This window comes from Balaenoptera musculus, chromosome 7 (genome assembly GCF_009873245.2).
Source record: "Balaenoptera musculus isolate JJ_BM4_2016_0621 chromosome 7, mBalMus1.pri.v3, whole genome shotgun sequence".
Classification (NCBI taxonomy): domain Eukaryota; kingdom Metazoa; phylum Chordata; class Mammalia; order Artiodactyla; family Balaenopteridae; genus Balaenoptera; species Balaenoptera musculus.
Window position 1 is genome coordinate 20,024,338 of NC_045791.1, and position 17,126 is coordinate 20,041,463.

The 17,126-nt window shown below is 38.7% G+C and overlaps 1 protein-coding gene across 15 annotated transcripts in view; it reads left to right on the top strand.

Moving 5' to 3' along the window:
• The window catches only part of R3HDM1 (R3H domain containing 1), a 190,977-nt gene extending 174,527 nt beyond the window's left edge, over window positions 1–16,450 (top strand). For all 15 annotated transcript variants that reach the window (XM_036858064.1, XM_036858066.1, XM_036858052.1 and 12 more), the window contains 6 exons: window positions 1,747–1,850; window positions 3,905–4,077; window positions 9,813–9,957; window positions 13,732–13,814; window positions 14,292–14,376; window positions 15,114–16,450. In XM_036858064.1, coding sequence (XP_036713959.1) covers window positions 1,747–1,850; window positions 3,905–4,077; window positions 9,813–9,957; window positions 13,732–13,814; window positions 14,292–14,376; window positions 15,114–15,475 — 952 coding nt within the window. In that variant the 3' untranslated portion in view covers window positions 15,476–16,450. The remainder of the gene's footprint in view (window positions 1–1,746; window positions 1,851–3,904; window positions 4,078–9,812; window positions 9,958–13,731; window positions 13,815–14,291; window positions 14,377–15,113) is intronic.
• Window positions 16,451–17,126: the final 676 nt, after the last annotated feature.

Here is a 17,126-nt window from a genome sequence, read left to right on the forward strand (position 1 = left end):
GAAGACCCTATTTTTTTTTTTTTTTTGGCTGCCTCTGGTCTTTGTTGTGGTGTGCAGGATCTTTTTTTTTTCTTTCTTTCTTTTTTTTTTTTTTTTTTTTTGGTTGTGGTGCGCCGGCTCATTTTTGCAGCGTGTGGACTTCTCTCTAGCTGTGGCATGTGGGCTTCTTTCCAGTTGTGGTATGCGGGTTTTCTCTCTCTAGTTGTGGCATGCAGACTCCAGGGCACATAGGCTCTGTAGTTGTGGCACAAGGGCTCCAGAACACATGGGTTCTGTAGTTTACAGCACTTGGGCTCTCTCATTGAGGCGCGCGGGCTTAAGTTGCCCCACAGCATGTGGGATCTTAGCTCCCAGACCAGGGATCAAACCTACGTCCCCTACATTGGAAGGCAGATTCTCTACCACTGGACCACCAGGGAAGTCCCTACAGACATTTTTAAATACACGTAATTGTAAACAGAAGTGTACTGAACCCCCATGTACCCATCACTTAGCTTCTACATTTATCAACTAATGACTAATCTGTTTTCATTTAAACTTCTGTTTCATCCTCCTCCCATATTATTTTGAAATAAACCCAGGTATCATATTATTTCATTCACGAGTATTTCAGTATAGGTATCCCTAAAAGGTTTTTTTAAACCTACTTAACTTAATAGTACTATTTCACATTCTAAAAAATTTAACAGTTAATTTCTTAATTATATCTAATATCCAACTGGTCTTTGTATTACCAGCTACCTCACAAATACTGCTTATGTTTTCACACATTTGTCTTGTAGAGTGTCCCAGAGTCTGGATTTGACTGATTGTGTCATCATGGTGTTGTTTAACATGTCTCCCTGTATTTTCTGTAATTCAGTACTTGGATCTAATGTAGTATTTTTGATGCAGTTATGTGAGATGTAAATGCAAAAAGTTGTTAAAGCTAGATTAAGAAATAAAGTACCATGTAAAGAAGGTTGATATAAATGATAAAAAAGGGTGGTAACAGGGTTTTATAATAAATTAAGATTCCTGATTCCTTGAGAATTCTCAGAAAGAATTCACAGTATTGCTCTATGATTTTCACTATTTTCTTGAAAGAAATTGCTAAATGGAGAAAACTTTAAAGACATATTATGACAAATCCCATATTAGTTTGATTCTCAAAGACTAACCATTGAAAAATACAGTAATAGCTTAATGGTTTTACAATAACAGCCTTCTATTTTTGTCAGTATTTCCGTTAGAATATGTCAGAATCATGTTCTATTGTTTATTCCTTAAATAGTACCTTATGTCCTTAGATAGCACATTTTTTAGGGAATAAAGTATTTTTTTCTGAGTCTCATCATTGTCTAACTGCATATTCTCTCTTCTAAAATATAGCTTAGTGAGATCCAAATAAAGTACCTTTTTATCTTGTAAAATTAGTGAGTTATTTTTCTTCTTTTTAAAATAATTATTTGAACAGTACAAAAATCCTATTTAGAGTAAGTTGTAAAAGAATAAGAGCAATGAAATCAGGAGTTATTTTTAAAAATCTGTGTTATTGTCAAAAACAAAGTGATTTTTATCCAAAAAGTAATTATTTATAACTCTCAGTTTAGAAAAGAGTTAGTTTTGACTTTTACTAAGCTGACCTACTTGAAAAATAATTTTATTTAAATAAATTTATAGGACTGTTCATTCAAAGAATCTTTACAGTCATCTCCATCTCATTGTGCTGTGTTTTTGTGTTTGTTTGATTTTTTTCCCCCATAGCTCCTCAGTAGGTTACTTGCAACCTCCAGGATCAGAGCAAGTACAGTTGCCTCGAACTACTTCACCATGCAATTCCCAGCAGCTTCAAGGCCACCAGTGTGCAGGTATGAATAGACAATTGGAAAAAAAGAAGGCAATGGTCTGTCCATTTGAGAAATCAGTTCCTTGGACATTTCTAGAAAAAGGTTTTCAACTTGTTAGGTGCTGAGATGTACCCAGAGTATGCAGGGCGCCATGAGCAATCAGAGCTAACAGGTTCCATCCACTTCCTCCTTCTCCCCTGCTACCACTGCTGCTGCTCTCCGATTCTCCTCCTCAGGCTCTCCTTCCTGCCTGCCCCATAAGTACTGATGTTCTCTGGGATACTTCCTCTCATTACTCTTCAGCTTCTTCCTCGGAAGGCCAACCACTTCCTCGGGTTTTTTTTGCCAGTGTCTCCCAAATTTTATTTCTGCCAAGACAAGACCACATAGCCAACTGCCTGCTGGACATTCCTACTCAGGGATGTGTCAGAGGCACTAGATTTAGTATTTCTCCCTCTTCCTGCCTCCCTTTCCTCGCCTATCTAGAGACCAATACAAATGGCAAAATTATAACTCTCTTCCGTTCTCCCCTTTCCCACTCAGCCTTCACCATTTCCTCAAAGCTGGTACCTTCTTTCCTTCCTCACTGCCTCTATTGGTCAGTTCTTTTCATGTCTTCTTCACAGTAATTTCTCATGTGTTTTGCTTATTTCATGTTGCCCCCACGCCCAGCTTTCCTCCCCCACAACACATGCACACATATATACACAATTCAAGAATCACTGTCCTGAAACAGATGTCTCTTCGTGTCATTCCTCTGAATTAAAAATTTGCATAGATTCTCCATCTACACTCCCTAGCAATTAAGCCTTCTATTTATACGTATATGCTCAAGTCATACAAAACTCTATTTGTAGAATATACCATGCTGTTTCATGCCAAGGATACTTTTGTACCTGTTCTTCCCTCCGCCTGGAATGCCTGTCCGCCATCCAGTTTGCCAAAATCCTGCTTATCCTTGAAGTTTGACTCAGAAATCACCTCTTCTGCAAAGGCTTCCTCAGTCCTTAAAACAGAGTTTGTTTCTTCATTTTCTCTGCTTCCATAGTGTCTTAAACAATCCTTTATCATATTTTATTGTAATGATCTGTTGACATATGTAATCTCAAAGAAGCAGAGAAACAATAAATGATTATCAAATACATGAGTAACAGTGGCTGCATCAGCATGGGCTGCTGTGGCCAAGGAGAACCTGAGATGTTCCTAAGCAGTCAGCCCTTCTGTGGTGTGCCTAGCCAGGTCAGGGTGGTGCTATTTCTGGGGAATTGGAAACTACCATTACGATTACTGCAATGCAAACAGTGGCCCTGGGGGTGGGGCACAGGGCACCTTACCTTACACTGAAGTGGCGAGTGGCAGAGTTACATTCCTAATACTAGTAGTGCTGCAGTACCAGTGCCATGGCAGGAATAAATCAGATAAGAAGGTAGATACTGTAGTCCACATGTACTGTACAGCTAGCAGTGTTTGTACATGCATATGATTATTATAACTCTTTAAAGTCAGCCAAGGAGGTCTTCCTAGCCTTTTTCAGACGAGAAAATACAATAAAAGGAAACATAATTTCCCCAGAGTTATAGGACATTTCCGGGCACTGAAATTGTGCTTTCTGATTCCTATATCCCAAACTTTTTCCCACCGCATGAAACTGATTCACTCAAAAGACGACTTTTCTCTGTATGTCAAAATTTCTGTAGGATACTAATTTTTCCCAGAGTGTTCCTTTATGTATTTAGAATAATGCTCGTTTGAAAATGAATTTATTTTAAAAATTAAGCACTTTTATAGATCATATCGCAATTGTCCTACCCTATACTAGGTCTTGTTGTAGATAATTGGACTTTCCTGACTTACTATGTTTAGGATAAGTGAGATGTTTAGGTCTACAGAGTCAATTTCAATGTCTTTTTAAACACAGCACTTGTAGTATAAGCATTAGAGTTTAAATCTGGCTTGCATAAATAGCAGTAAAATTTTGTTCAGAGATGTAAAATTATTGCCATTATCTTGGTGTTTAAAGATACCAGCTATTTGCTAAAGTTTGCTAATTGCAGTGTCCTGATTCTGATTTTCAGCTGTGCCACCTCCACCAGCTGGTGGCGGAATGGTGATGATGCAGCTCAGTGTACCAAACAATCCACAATCTCGTGCCCATTCACCCCCACTGTGGAAACAAAGCAAATATTACTGTGATCACCAGAGAGGACAGAAGTGTGTGGAATTTAGCAGTATAGACAATATTGTTCAGGTAAGATGCTTCTTTTATTATAATTTTAAAACTTTCAATATTTAGTTACATAAGATTGACCAACCTATTAGGCTTGATGCCGAGTTTGAAATCTTCTCAAACAAATTAGTAAAGAAGTTTGAACATTCTCTATATCCAGACAATTTTTTTCAATATTTAAATATGTTTCCCAGCGTTTGCATAATTTAATTTTTTTTTATTTAAAAATTCAGAAGATAAACTAGATCTGAAATTTGGTAAAGAAAATGAATTAAGCTGTTATCCTACCTTTCCCATATGAACTGTATTCTACTGTAGCCAGAAAGTTGATGAGGGAATGCTCTTCATCATAGAAGAAATACAATTAATAAATTTAAAAGCAATGATAGAATTTAAAAATCACTATTTTGGAATCCTGTTAAAGTAATGAACAGGGAAACATCATCAGCAAATGCCAGAAACATTAGGAAGAGATTTATGGGGAACTTTAAAATGGGTAGATTAGGCAGACAGCACTTGAAGCAACTGTTCAATTGTAGCATCAATTAAATTGGGCCAACCAAACATTATTTGCTTCCTAATGTGGTTTAGAAGCATCACCTATGATATACTCTTGTCAAAAATATTGAACCTGGAAATTCCCTGGCAGTCTAGTGGTTAGGACTCTGAGCCTCCATTGCTGGGGGCACAGGTTTGATCCCTGATCGGGGAACTAAGATCCCATAAGCCGTGCAGTGCAGGAAAAAAAAAAAAAAATTGAACCTGAATCTAATCAAGCCTCTCTAAGTCTAGCTATTAATTTACAGAAAATAAAGGAAGAAAATATAAAGCAATTTATATGTACAGTGGAATATTTTATTGGATAAATTGGCCTATTTCTTTAACAAATAAATGGCATTTTTAAATGAAGGATGAATCTGTTGTAGATTAAAAGAGACTCAAGAGTTACAACAATCAGATGCAATATATGGGGATCTTCCTTGGATACTGAACAGCCAAAAGACATTTTGGTGCAAAAAGTGGACAGTTAAATATGTTAATTTTGTTAGTATGATAAAGGTGGGTTTTTTGTAATAGTTCTTATCTGTTAGATAGAAGTATTTATATACTGAAATATTTACAAGTGAAATGCTGTGATAATCTGAGATTTCCTTTAAATTGTCTAGTGAGAGAAAAAGCAGGGGATATCAGAATCAAAGCTGGATGATGAGTATATGGAAATTTGTTATACTCATCTATCCATGATAGTATATACTTTTATATACTTGAAAGTTTTTATATACTTCAAAGTTTGTTTACAACATTGAAAGGTTTTTAATTTTTTTTTAAAGACAAACTAAAAAAATTTGTCAATGCACATGACAAAATCATATCAAAATAAAAAAGGCAAAGGTCACTTATAGGCTTAGCTCACAAACTATAAATGGCTAATGGCCATTAAACAGATAAAAATATAAAAATAGTTTTTTATCTGTATAATTGGGATATTTAGGAAGACTATTAATTTGCAGTGTTGGCAAATATATCCAGTTGTAAACTGTCTTGTGACTCTTGGTAAATTGATGGATGCAACTCTTGTTGGAGTGCAGTTTAGTGACATTTTTCAAAATGTGGAAGGCCTCTGATTCACAAATTCACTTCTAGAACTTTGTCTAGTAAAAATTGTGGAACAAACATACAAGAATATGTTTGCAAGGATATTTCTTTCTTCTCTGTCATAGCACTGAAAGTCTGAAAATAGTCTTGATATTCAGTAGTGGGTAACTTATTAAATAAATTTCTGTGCCATTTAGGAAAAATTCTAGAGCTGAAAATACAATGACTAAAATGAAAAAATACACTAAAGGAATTCATTGGTAAATTTGAGCAGGCAAAAGAAGGAATCAGAGAACTTGAAGATAGGACAATGTAAATGATTCGAGTCTGAGGAACAGACAAAAAAGAATGAAGAAAAGTGAACAGAGCATAAGGAACCTATGGAACACCATCAAGTGGACCAACATAAACACTGTGGGTGTCTCAGAAGGAGAAGAGAGAAGGGGGCAGAGACAATATTTGAAGAAATAATGGCTGAAAACTTCTCAAATTTGATAAAAGACATGAATATAAACATCAAGCAGCTCAACAAACTCCAAGTAAGGTGAACTCAGAGATGCACACTGAGACATATTGTAATCGATTTTTAGAAAGACAAAGACAGACAGAATATTAAAAGCAGCAAGAAAGAAACAACTCATCACATATAAGGGATCTTCAAAAAGATTATCAGCAGATCTCTCATCAGAAACTTTGGAGACTGGAGGCAACAGGCTGATATCTTCAGAGTGCTACAAGAAGAAAAACCGTCAACCAAGAATACTATATCTAGCAAAACTGTCCTTCAAGGCCTTCCCTGGTGGCGCAGTGGTTAAGAATCCGCCTGCCAGTGCAGAGGACATGGGTTCAATCCCTGCTCCAGGAAGATCCCACATGCCGCAGAGCAACTAAGCCCGTGCGCCACAACTACTGAGCCTGCGAGCCACAACTACTGAGCCCGCGAGCCACAACTACTGAAGCCCACGAGCCACAACTACTGAAGCCCGCGCACCCTGCGCACCGCAACAAAGAGTAGCCCCCACTCACCGGCATTAGAGAAAGCTCATGTGCAGCAATGAAGACCCAATGCAGCCAAAAATAAATAAATAATTAAAAAAAAAAAAAAACTGTCCTTGAAAAGTGAGGGAGAAATTAAGAATTCCTAGATAACAAAATTTGAGATCTGCCCTGCCAGAAGTTCTCAAAGGAGTCCCACAGAGTGAAATGAAAATATGCTAAACAGTAACATGAAGCCATATGGGGAAAAAAGCTCTCATTTAAGTACATGGGCAATTATAAAAGCTGGTAATATTGTTCCAGTGGTTTATAATTCCACTTTTTGCTTTCTACATGAATTAAGAGATTAATATTTTTTAAACAATTATTATCTCAAAGACAGTGTTATTATAACTTTGATTTCTAACTCCCCATTTTGTTTTCTACATAATTTAAGAGACTAATGCACTTAAAAGAATTATAAGTTTGGGACTTCGCTGGCAGTTCAGTGGTTAAGACTCTGTGCCTCCACTTCAAGGGACACAGGTTCGATCCCTGGTCAGAGAACTAAGATCCTGCGTGCCATGTGGTGCGGCCAAAAAAAAAATGAATTATAAGTTTGTTTGGGGGCACATAGAGTATAAAGATGTAATTTTGTGACAACCAAAGGGGGTAGAGACAGAGGAGCACAGTTTTTGTATGTTATTGAAGTTAAGCTAGTATAAATTCAAATTTGAGCATTATATTTAACTTTTGAATGTTAGGTGTAATCCCCAAGGTAACCATGAAGGAAAAAAGCTATGGAATGTATACAAAAGGAAATGAGAAAGGAATTTAAACATTTCAGTACCAAAAAAATCAAGCAAACACAAAAGAAGACAGTAGTGCAGGAAATGAGGGACAGAAAAGCTATAAGACATACAGAAAACAAATAGCAAAATGATAAAATTAAATCCCCTTTGATTGGTAATCGCTTTAAATGGAGATGGATTAAAATCTTCAGTCAAAAGACAGATTGGCTGAATGGATAAAAACACATGATCTAACTATATGCTGTCTACAAGAGACTCACTTTAGATCCAAAGAAACAAGTAGATTGAAAGTGAAAGGATGAAAAAAGATACTTCATGCAAATCATAACCAAGAGAGCAGAGGTGGTTATGCTAATATCAGATCCAAAAACTTTACAAGATACAAAGAAGATTATATATTAATAAAAGGTTCAATACAGCAAGAAGATATAACAATTCTAAACTCTTACACACCTAATTACAGACCATCAAAATATATGAAGCAAAAACTGACACAATTGAAGGGAGAAATAGACAGTTCTACATTAATAGTTGGAGACGTAATACCCTACTCTCAATAATGGATGGAACAACCAGACAAGATAAGTAAAAAAATTAGCTTAAACACAATGAACCAACTAGATCTAGTAAACATACACAGACTACCTGACAACAACAGCATACACATTCCCCTTAGGTGCACACTGCACATCCTCTTGGATAGATGTCATTGTTAGGCCACATGTAAAGCTTTAACAGATTTTATTTATTTATTTTAATTAATTAATTTATTCATTTATGGCTGCATTGGGTCTTTGTTGCTGTGTGTGGGCTTTCTCTAGTTTCAGCGAGCGGTGGCTACTCTTCATTGCAGTATGCAGGCTTCTCATTGCTATGGCTTCTCGTTGCAGAGCATGGGCTCTAGGCATGCAGGCTTCAGTAGCTGTGGCACACGGGCTCAGTAGTTATGGCTCGTGGGCTCTAGAGCACAGGCTCCGTAGTTGTGGCACACGGGCTTAGTTGCTTCGTGGCATGTGGGATCTTCCCGGACCAGGGCTGGAACCCGTGTCCCCCACATTGGCAGGCAGATTCTTAACCAGTGTGCTACCAGGGAAGTCCCCAAGCCTTAACAGATTTTAAAAGGTAAATATTATACGAAGTATCTTCACCAACCAAGATTGTACTGGAGGTTCTAGGCAATGCAATTAGGTAAGAAAAAGAAATAAAATATGTCCCAATTGGAAATGAAGAAGTAAAATTGTCTCTGTTCACAGATATTATGATCTCCCCACAAGACATTTATAACTAGAAAGGAAAAAATAGTAACTTGACAATGGAGAAACCTGGCAGACACCATCTTAACAAAGCAGTCAAAAGAAACATCACCAGTACTGTGGTGACAAATGGATGGTGTGTACCTTCTCACAGGATGCATTGAGAAGGACACAACATCACTTCTCTGGAATTCCCTTCCCCGAATGTATATCATAAGCTTTTTGATGAGGAAACAGTAGGCAAACCCAAGTTGAGAGCCATTCTACAGAATAACTGGTCTTCAGAGTGACCTTCAGAAACTGATCTTCAAAACGTCAAAATCATGAGAGAGAAGAAAGACAGACTATTCTAGGTGAAGAAGGTTAAAGAGACAAGACAACTAAATGCAGCGGTTGATTTTACAGTGGATTCTGTACTAGAAGGAGGAAGTTTTTCTTTCTTTTTTTTTTCTGCTATAAAGTACCTTAGTGGGACAGTTGGCAAAATCTGAATAAATTATATAAATTATGTGATATGTCGTTAGTCATCTGATTTTGATAATTCACTGTGGTTATTTATATAAGAAAATGTCCTTGTTTTTAGGAAATAGACACTAGTTATTTTGGAATAGAGTGGTATTGTGAGCAACTCATTCTCTAATAGTTCAGAAAAAAAGTAACTATATATAGAGAGAGAAAGCAAATATAATAAAATATTAACATTGGGAAATCTGAAAATTTTTTGCACTATTTTTGCAACTGTTTTAAGGATGAAGTTTAAAATAAACAGTTAATATGAAAAAAAGAATGAAGTAGATGTGTATGTTCTCTGATGGAAAAGTATCCTACAATATTATTGTAAAGGTCCAAAAGCAAGATTCAAAAATTGGATGTATAGTCTGTTTCCATTTTTGTAAAACAGATGTATGGATGCATGTGCATGGAAACAGTTTACCAGTGTTTATCCTTAGGAATCGGAAATTATAAATTTCTATACTGTTATAATTTTTTTAATAACAAAGTACCTATTGCAGTGGTGTAACAAGTACATATCTGTAATCTGAAAGAGTAAAAATTTCTGTCCAAAAGGAAATTTGCAAAAAGCCTAAAATGCTGACCTGTTTTCTTGATATAATTGCAGCACAGTCCTCAACTCAGTAGTCCCATTATTTCACCAGCTCAGTCGCCAGCACCAGCTCAGCTGTCCGCCCTGAAAACTATCCGTCCCTCTGGACCGCCACTTTCCATCATACCCCAGTTTTCTAGACCCTTTGTCCCTGGGCAAGGTAAGTGTGCACAAAGCTAGTCACAGCCACAGAGAATTTTAGGACATCCATTCCCAGTCACTTTGTGATTTACTTGGTACCACTACCTTTCATTATTCCACAGGACTGCATTTTTACCTCACTCAGGCATTTTTATTTATTACCATTCACTCTCCTAACCTTAAGGTTTCATCACAATTAATAATTAATTACTGGGACTTCCCTGGCAGTCCAGTGGTTAAGACTCCATGCTTCCACTGCATGGGGCACGGGTTCAATCCCTGGTCAGGGAAATAAGATCCGGCATGCCACACAGCATGGCCCCCCGCCCCAACAAATTAATTAATTAATTACTAATTTATTAATTACTTGTAATAATTACATGATGAATTAAAATGACTGACTTATTCTTCAGCTCCATTCCTCTGTAGTAGTAATAGGCAATGTGATATCTGTTTTGTATTTCTAATTTCTGTATTAGACTAATATATCAAGAGTTTATTCAAAAATTTATTCAACAAATATTGAGGACTTACTGTGCCCCAGATGTACAAAGATGAATAAGGCCAAGACCTCATTGTCATCAACCCTCAGTCTAGTTGGAGGAACAGAAACTCAAGCAGATGGTTATAAAATCACATGGAAACCATTAATTTTATTTCCTGGAATTTATCCTAAGGATAATGTACACAATGGTTTATGCACAGAAGAGTTTATTCTATGCCAGAAAAGTTCAAAAACAATCTAAATGTCTATTAGTAAGGATTAATTCGATTATGGATATATATATATATCTCCATATAAGTAATCCTGTACAGTAATCTAAAAATAATGTCTTAAAGAATCATTAAGAGGAGAAGTAGTCATAGTACAGTTAGTGATTTTTAAAGAACAAGTTAATTTACAATGGCCAGGACATGGAAGCAACCTAAGTGTCCATTGACAGATGAATGGATAAGGAAGATGTGGCACATATATACAATGGAATATTACTCGGCCATGAAAAGAAATGAAATTGAGTTATTTGTAGTGAGGTGGATGGACCTAGAGTCTGTCATACAGAGTGAAGTAAGTCAGAAAGAGAAAAACAAATACCGTACGCTAACACATATATATGGAATCTAAAAAAAATGGTTCTGAAAGAACCTAGGGGCAGGACATGAATAAAGACACAGACATAGAGAATGGACTTGAGGACACAGGGAGGGGGAAGGGTAAGCTGGGATGAAGTGAGAGAGTGGCATGGACATATATACACTACCAAGTGTAAAATAGATAGCTAGTGGGAAGCAGCCGCATAGCACAGAGAGATCAGCTCGGTGCTTTGTGACCACTTAGAGGGGTGGGATAGGGAGGGTGGGAGGGAGGGAGACGCAAGAGGGAGGAGAGATGGGGATATATGCATATGTATAGCTGATTCACTTTGTTATACAGCAAAAACTAACACAACAATGTAAAGCAATTGTACTCCGATAAAGATGTTAAAAAAAAAAAAAAAGAACAACTTCCATGGACATTTCAAAAAAGAAGATAAACAGATGTCTAATAAGCCCTTGAAAAGGTGCTCAACATCATTCATTAGGGAAAGGAACATTAAAATCTCAGTGAAATACCGCTCACCCCCACTAGAATGGCTATAATCAAAGAGACTAACAAAACCAAATGTTGGTGAAGATACAGAGCAGCCAAAATTTCTACACATGGTGTGGGAGTGTCAAATGATATAACCACTTTGGAAAAGGATTCGGCAGTTCCGTACAAAGTTAATCACTTACCCTACGGTGCAGCAGTTCCACTCCTAGGTATTTGCCCAAGAGACATGAAAACATGTCTGTGCAGACTTGTACAAGTACGTTTATAACAACCTTATCTTCTTACAACAGCCCAAACTGGACAGTGACCCAAATGTCCACCATCAGGAGGTTGGATAAAAAAAATTGTAGTATTCCTGACAACTCAGCAATAAAAACGAACAGAGCAAACCACTGGCATGCAGCAACATGGAGGCATCTCCAAGTCGTGTTAAGCGAAAAGCAAACCCGACACAAAAAGAAGACACGATTCTAATTTTATGAAATCCAACTGTAGGCCACTAAGCTACGATGTTAGCACTCAGATTGTGGTGTGAATGAGATATGGAATTGACTGAAAAGGAGCTTGAGGGAACTTCCAAGGAGATGGAAATACTCTTCTCTTTGGGTCATGGTTACATGAACTTTTACAATTGTTAGATTTCATCAAACCCAACACTAAAGATGTGTATTTTATTTTACGTTAATTATATCTCAGGTTTTTAAAAGAATTCTAAAATGCACACATATATACATGTGTAAGCACACATACATAAAACCAAGACTGAAAAGATACACACCAAAATGTTAGAAGTAATGGAATTACCAGGGTGGTCTCTAACTTCCCCTTTATAATTCTCTATTTCCACATTTTTTTACAAAGCCAATAACTTTAATAAACTAGAAAAATAAAGCACGTTATAAAAAAATAAACTGAAACAGTGTGTGGATTGAAACAGTATGTGGCAATGTAGCCTACCAGGAGGGGTCTCTGGCTGTTGCTGACTACAGTCTCATCTCTGTATGTGCAAAGAATGCTGCTCCCTAGGCCTGAACTTAACTCTGACTTCTTTGCAACTGTTTTTTATACATCTTCATGCTTAAAATTGCATCTGTGATCTCAGTGCTAAACCTCCATGTCATATCTTCCCTTCAGCTATTGTTTGGGATAGAGCAAGTTTGTCGTGGGTGTATTCTGCCAGGGAGCTGCCCAAGCACCCCAAAAGTGTTCATCAGAAAAGAGCCCCACAGAGTGGCAGGAGGTTCACGCCTTGCTTCTCTCTGTTAGGAAACTGTCAGGAGAAGCACTGTATGATTTCCTGAAGATGCTGTCCTAGCAGCTACCCATAACCCTTCTCCAGACACTGAATGTGCTACGTTTGGGGACTTACGGTTAAAATAAAATGAGAATATAACAAATGAGAACATTATTCTCCAGGACAAGGCTTTTGCAGTCAGCATTTATGAAGCCCTTTCCATGGGATGACTTTTAGGCACTCATGCGTGAAAGAAAATAATTGGAGTATCTCCATCCTGACTATCCCGCACTTGTTGATTTAGGAGGGGGTTGCTTGCTCATGAGTAACACTGAGGAACTATGCCAGTCTTTCTAAGCAAGTTTACATTATAAATATTGTTAAAGACTTTCATTTAAAGAGAGCTTAAGAACAGACCCAAGACCTAGAATGTAAATATACCCATTGATTAAGCCTAGAAAAATGTTTGTATGAGGATATGTATATGTATAAATGCATATGTTTATAGTAATTAATAATGAATTTGGAGAGATAGAGAGCTTCATGTTTTCCCAAGGTTTTTTCCATCCCCTGAAATGTAACTTCTGTTAATTTTTAATCATCAGAGAAAAGTGTGGATTTTAGCATCTCAAGTGGGCGTAATGAGTTATTATAGTTACTTTGGTGGATTTCGCATGGAATGTTAAGGTTTACAGAGCTGTTTCTCTCCATGCTAACCTGTCTACCCAGCTCCTACCACTTAACCTCCTTCATAACCATTGTTTTTAGTCCTTAGTCCTTTCAGAAGTTTACCCCAGCTCTTTAAAGGCTAGATGGAGGCTTTTAATTCTTTTACAAAAATATGTCAATACCTACACTATTTTATTCTACTAAACATGTTTCCCCGTCTCATCCTGAGACAGTTGAGAAAACTGAGAAGTACTTCATACCCGAGGAAAACGTAAAAATCGTTTTTTATCAACTTTCAGGAGATGCCAGATACCCGTTACTTGGCCAGCCCCTGCAGTACAACCCTCCTGCTGTTCTGCACGGACACATTCCAGCCCAACAGGTGTGAGATCCAGCTGTCTGACCTCCTGGGCTTTGTTGGCAGAGCGTGATGCTTCTGTTGCTGGGCGTGTGGAGTGCCCTGGCCCCCGAGTTGGCACCGCACTAAGGAGGACTGTGTGCCTGGGCCAGTGGATGTCTCGGTGTTGCCCTGGCCTGTCCGAGAGCAGAGTGAGGGAGAAGGTGGTGGGCCGCTTGGCGGAGCAGGGGTCCCTGAGCGCAGTCCAGATATCGGGGGGCGGTGGAGGCCACTGGGCGCTCTCACTTACAAAAGACTGTTCGGCAAGTGACTGGTGATAGTGACAGGCCAAAGTGCCACTGCCGCTGCCGCTGAGGCAGAATTCAGAGGGCCTGGAACTGGTTTTTTTTCTGCTGAAGTAGAAAACCCAGACCGAGTATGGTTATGCGTTAAGCGGTCTAACAATTGCAGTCACATTTTGCAGCATCATTAACCTTATTATTCATGTTTGTGGATTTTCAGGGTCAGTCTGGCAACAGGCATGGAAACCGAGGAAGGAAACAGGCTAAAAAAGCTGCATCCACCGACCTTGGTGCAGGAGAAGCAGGTGTGTCCCCAAGCGGCATCCAGATGTGGTTCTACAAACTGCTGGCCTGACAGTCTGTAAAACTGCCACCCCACAGAAACGGGTTTTCCTCTTCTAGAGTCCTGAACAAAGCCTTAGAAAATTATGCCATCTATAATGTAGGGTTCTTGAACGTGTTCTTTTGATTCTGTCTCATTTCAGAATTTGAGAGTACTGAGGTACAGGTGGGTTTAGGAGGGGTGAAGGAACCAAAGGGATTCAAAAGAGATGTGAGGGAGGAGCAGGTAGAATGAAACGCGTTGCCTCTGTATTCTCTGAGAAAGGAAATAGTCCTTACACCCTTTAGGCGATAGGCTGAACGAACAAATACATTGCCTTTCTATGGCAGGGTGTTTTCAAGTCGGTACCTTAACTCGCTTTTCAACAGCCTTGGGGGCGTTAGGGCAGGTGCTCTTTTCAAGATCCTGTGCAGTTTTACAATGGGAATTCAAAGTTCAGGAAACTGTGTGCCCAGGATCACACACCTAGTTTGGAGACGCCACTGCACAGGCTGCGTTTTGCACGTGAGGCTGCCAGTGTGGCCGCCTGAGGAGTAGGTAGGAAGTGTTTAGAAGACGGCCGTAACAAGTATAACTCTGTGGATTTGAATGGTTTCAGAAAACTGTGTTCATTTTCCTGTGTCATATTTGGGTCTGTGATACTTTTTTGCCCACCTGTGGGTAACAGGGGTTATTAATTGTACACCTTTTCCATTCTAGTTGTTGGGAAGGTCTTGGAAATTACTGAACTACCAGATGGAATAACTCGCGTGGAAGCCGAGAAGCTTTTTGGGGAACTTTTTAAAATTGGCGCCAAGATCCGGTGGCTCCGGGACCCCCAGTCCCAGCCCCAGCCGCGTCGTCACCCCCTCTGCTGTGGCAGCGGGGACGGCACTGTCAACCCCGAACGCTCTAAACCCAGTGACTTGGCCTCCACGTACACTGTCTTAGCCACATTCCCCTCCATCTCCGCCGCGCAGAATGCTCTGAAGAAACAGATTAACTCGGTTAACAAATTTAAGCTGAGAACGAGCAAGAAGCACTATGACTTTCACATTTTGGAAAGGGCAAGTTCTCAGTAACAGCCCCCTTGGACCCACGGCCTTTGTGATTCCCCCGTCCTCGCCCATCTTTAACTGGCTTGGTATTTGGAGCTTCTGTTAACATGATAGAGACTCCTAGGATGTGTGGTCGTGGCGTTAACAACTTCTGAAGACAGGCCGGTGATCCAGCAAAGGGGGGAAGATACACATTTCACCCCAAATGACTGTAGGAATCCACATCGGAATGATACAGAGTTAGCAGCTTTTTCTGAGGAAGTGCTGTTCAACTGCCTCCTAACTTTTATAGTTATTTTGTTTTATATTTCTGAATTCTTGTATCAGATCCAAAGCTCTATTGTACAGCAAATTATTCTTCAAAATGATTACAAACAGTTGCAACCTGTATTTCTTTTTTTGCAGCCAGCACAGTGTGACCCAACATAGAATTTGGGGGAAAAAGAATGCAGGAGTGTAATAACCAAGTCACAACCATGCCCTGTCTTTGGGGGGCTGGAGGGTGACTAAGGAGACCCCACAAATAGAAAATTACTCTTCCCCTGTATCTCTGAACACAGACACAATTTCCAGAAAATACAGAACTCCCTCGTAGGGTCCTTTCCTTATTCACTTAGGTCGTATGAATATTAAGGGTAAAGTAAATTATGTTCTTAATGCCTCTTAATCAAACCACTTAGGTTCAAAGGGGAATAGGAATCATTCTAGGCAGGAAAATACGTCCACTTTTTTTCTACATCTCCCTCCAATAATTAAATGCCACTTATTTTCATTCCCTTCCTTGTGGATTTTTTTGTCACCTGAGGAAATGCATTTGATGAGTGCTGGAAACTTCTTCAAGTGGTTTAGAATGTGTTTTCATTGTTGGCAGCGGATCACTGGACGTCAAAGATTCATTGCACTTATGAACAAGGAACCTTTTTTTCAATTCGCAAGGCTGTACAATGTGTGCTGATGCAAGCCTTTTTCAGTTCAAGAGAATAAATGTTTACAAATGTATACCCACTTTGTCTTTTGTAAATTAAAATCATGTTTTTCAATGAGAGTCAGTGTTGAAGACTTAACCTGTCTTGAAGATTTCAATTTCAGACTTAAGGAAGATTTCAGACTTAAACCGCCTCATTTTACAAATATTCTACAAAGCATCACTTTCTCTGTGGGAGTGTTTCTTGTGGGTATGACTCATGTCATTTCGTTCTCTCATAAGTTAATTCCAGTCAATTGTAGACAATTTTGAGTATGAACAAACTTATAGTCAGAAAATAGAACATGAAAATAGGAACAAATAAAATAGAACATTTCATCTACAATGAAAATAGAACATTATGTTCGGTTAGGTAAAGAATTTGTGTTTTTAGCTGGTATTTTGAGCACCCAGTTGTCCTGTTTAGCTCAAATACTTTATAGAAAGCTTTCACCATTTGTTAGCCCAGCAAAGTCAAACCACTGAGAAACCCAAAGTAGGGGTCGGAGGCGGGGCGGTCTGCCATCAGCAACTTGCCTGGAGCCTGACTGGCTTCCAGCCCAGACTAGGGGTTTACTTTGCAACTCAAGAGCAGTAGGTGTTAACCAGGCTCTGGTGCAGATGTTCACTCCTTCTAGAGCATTTGCAAAGCCCTACTTTGTCCCAAGGAATCCTGGACCTCCCCGCAAGCTGGTGCATTCCAATCATGAA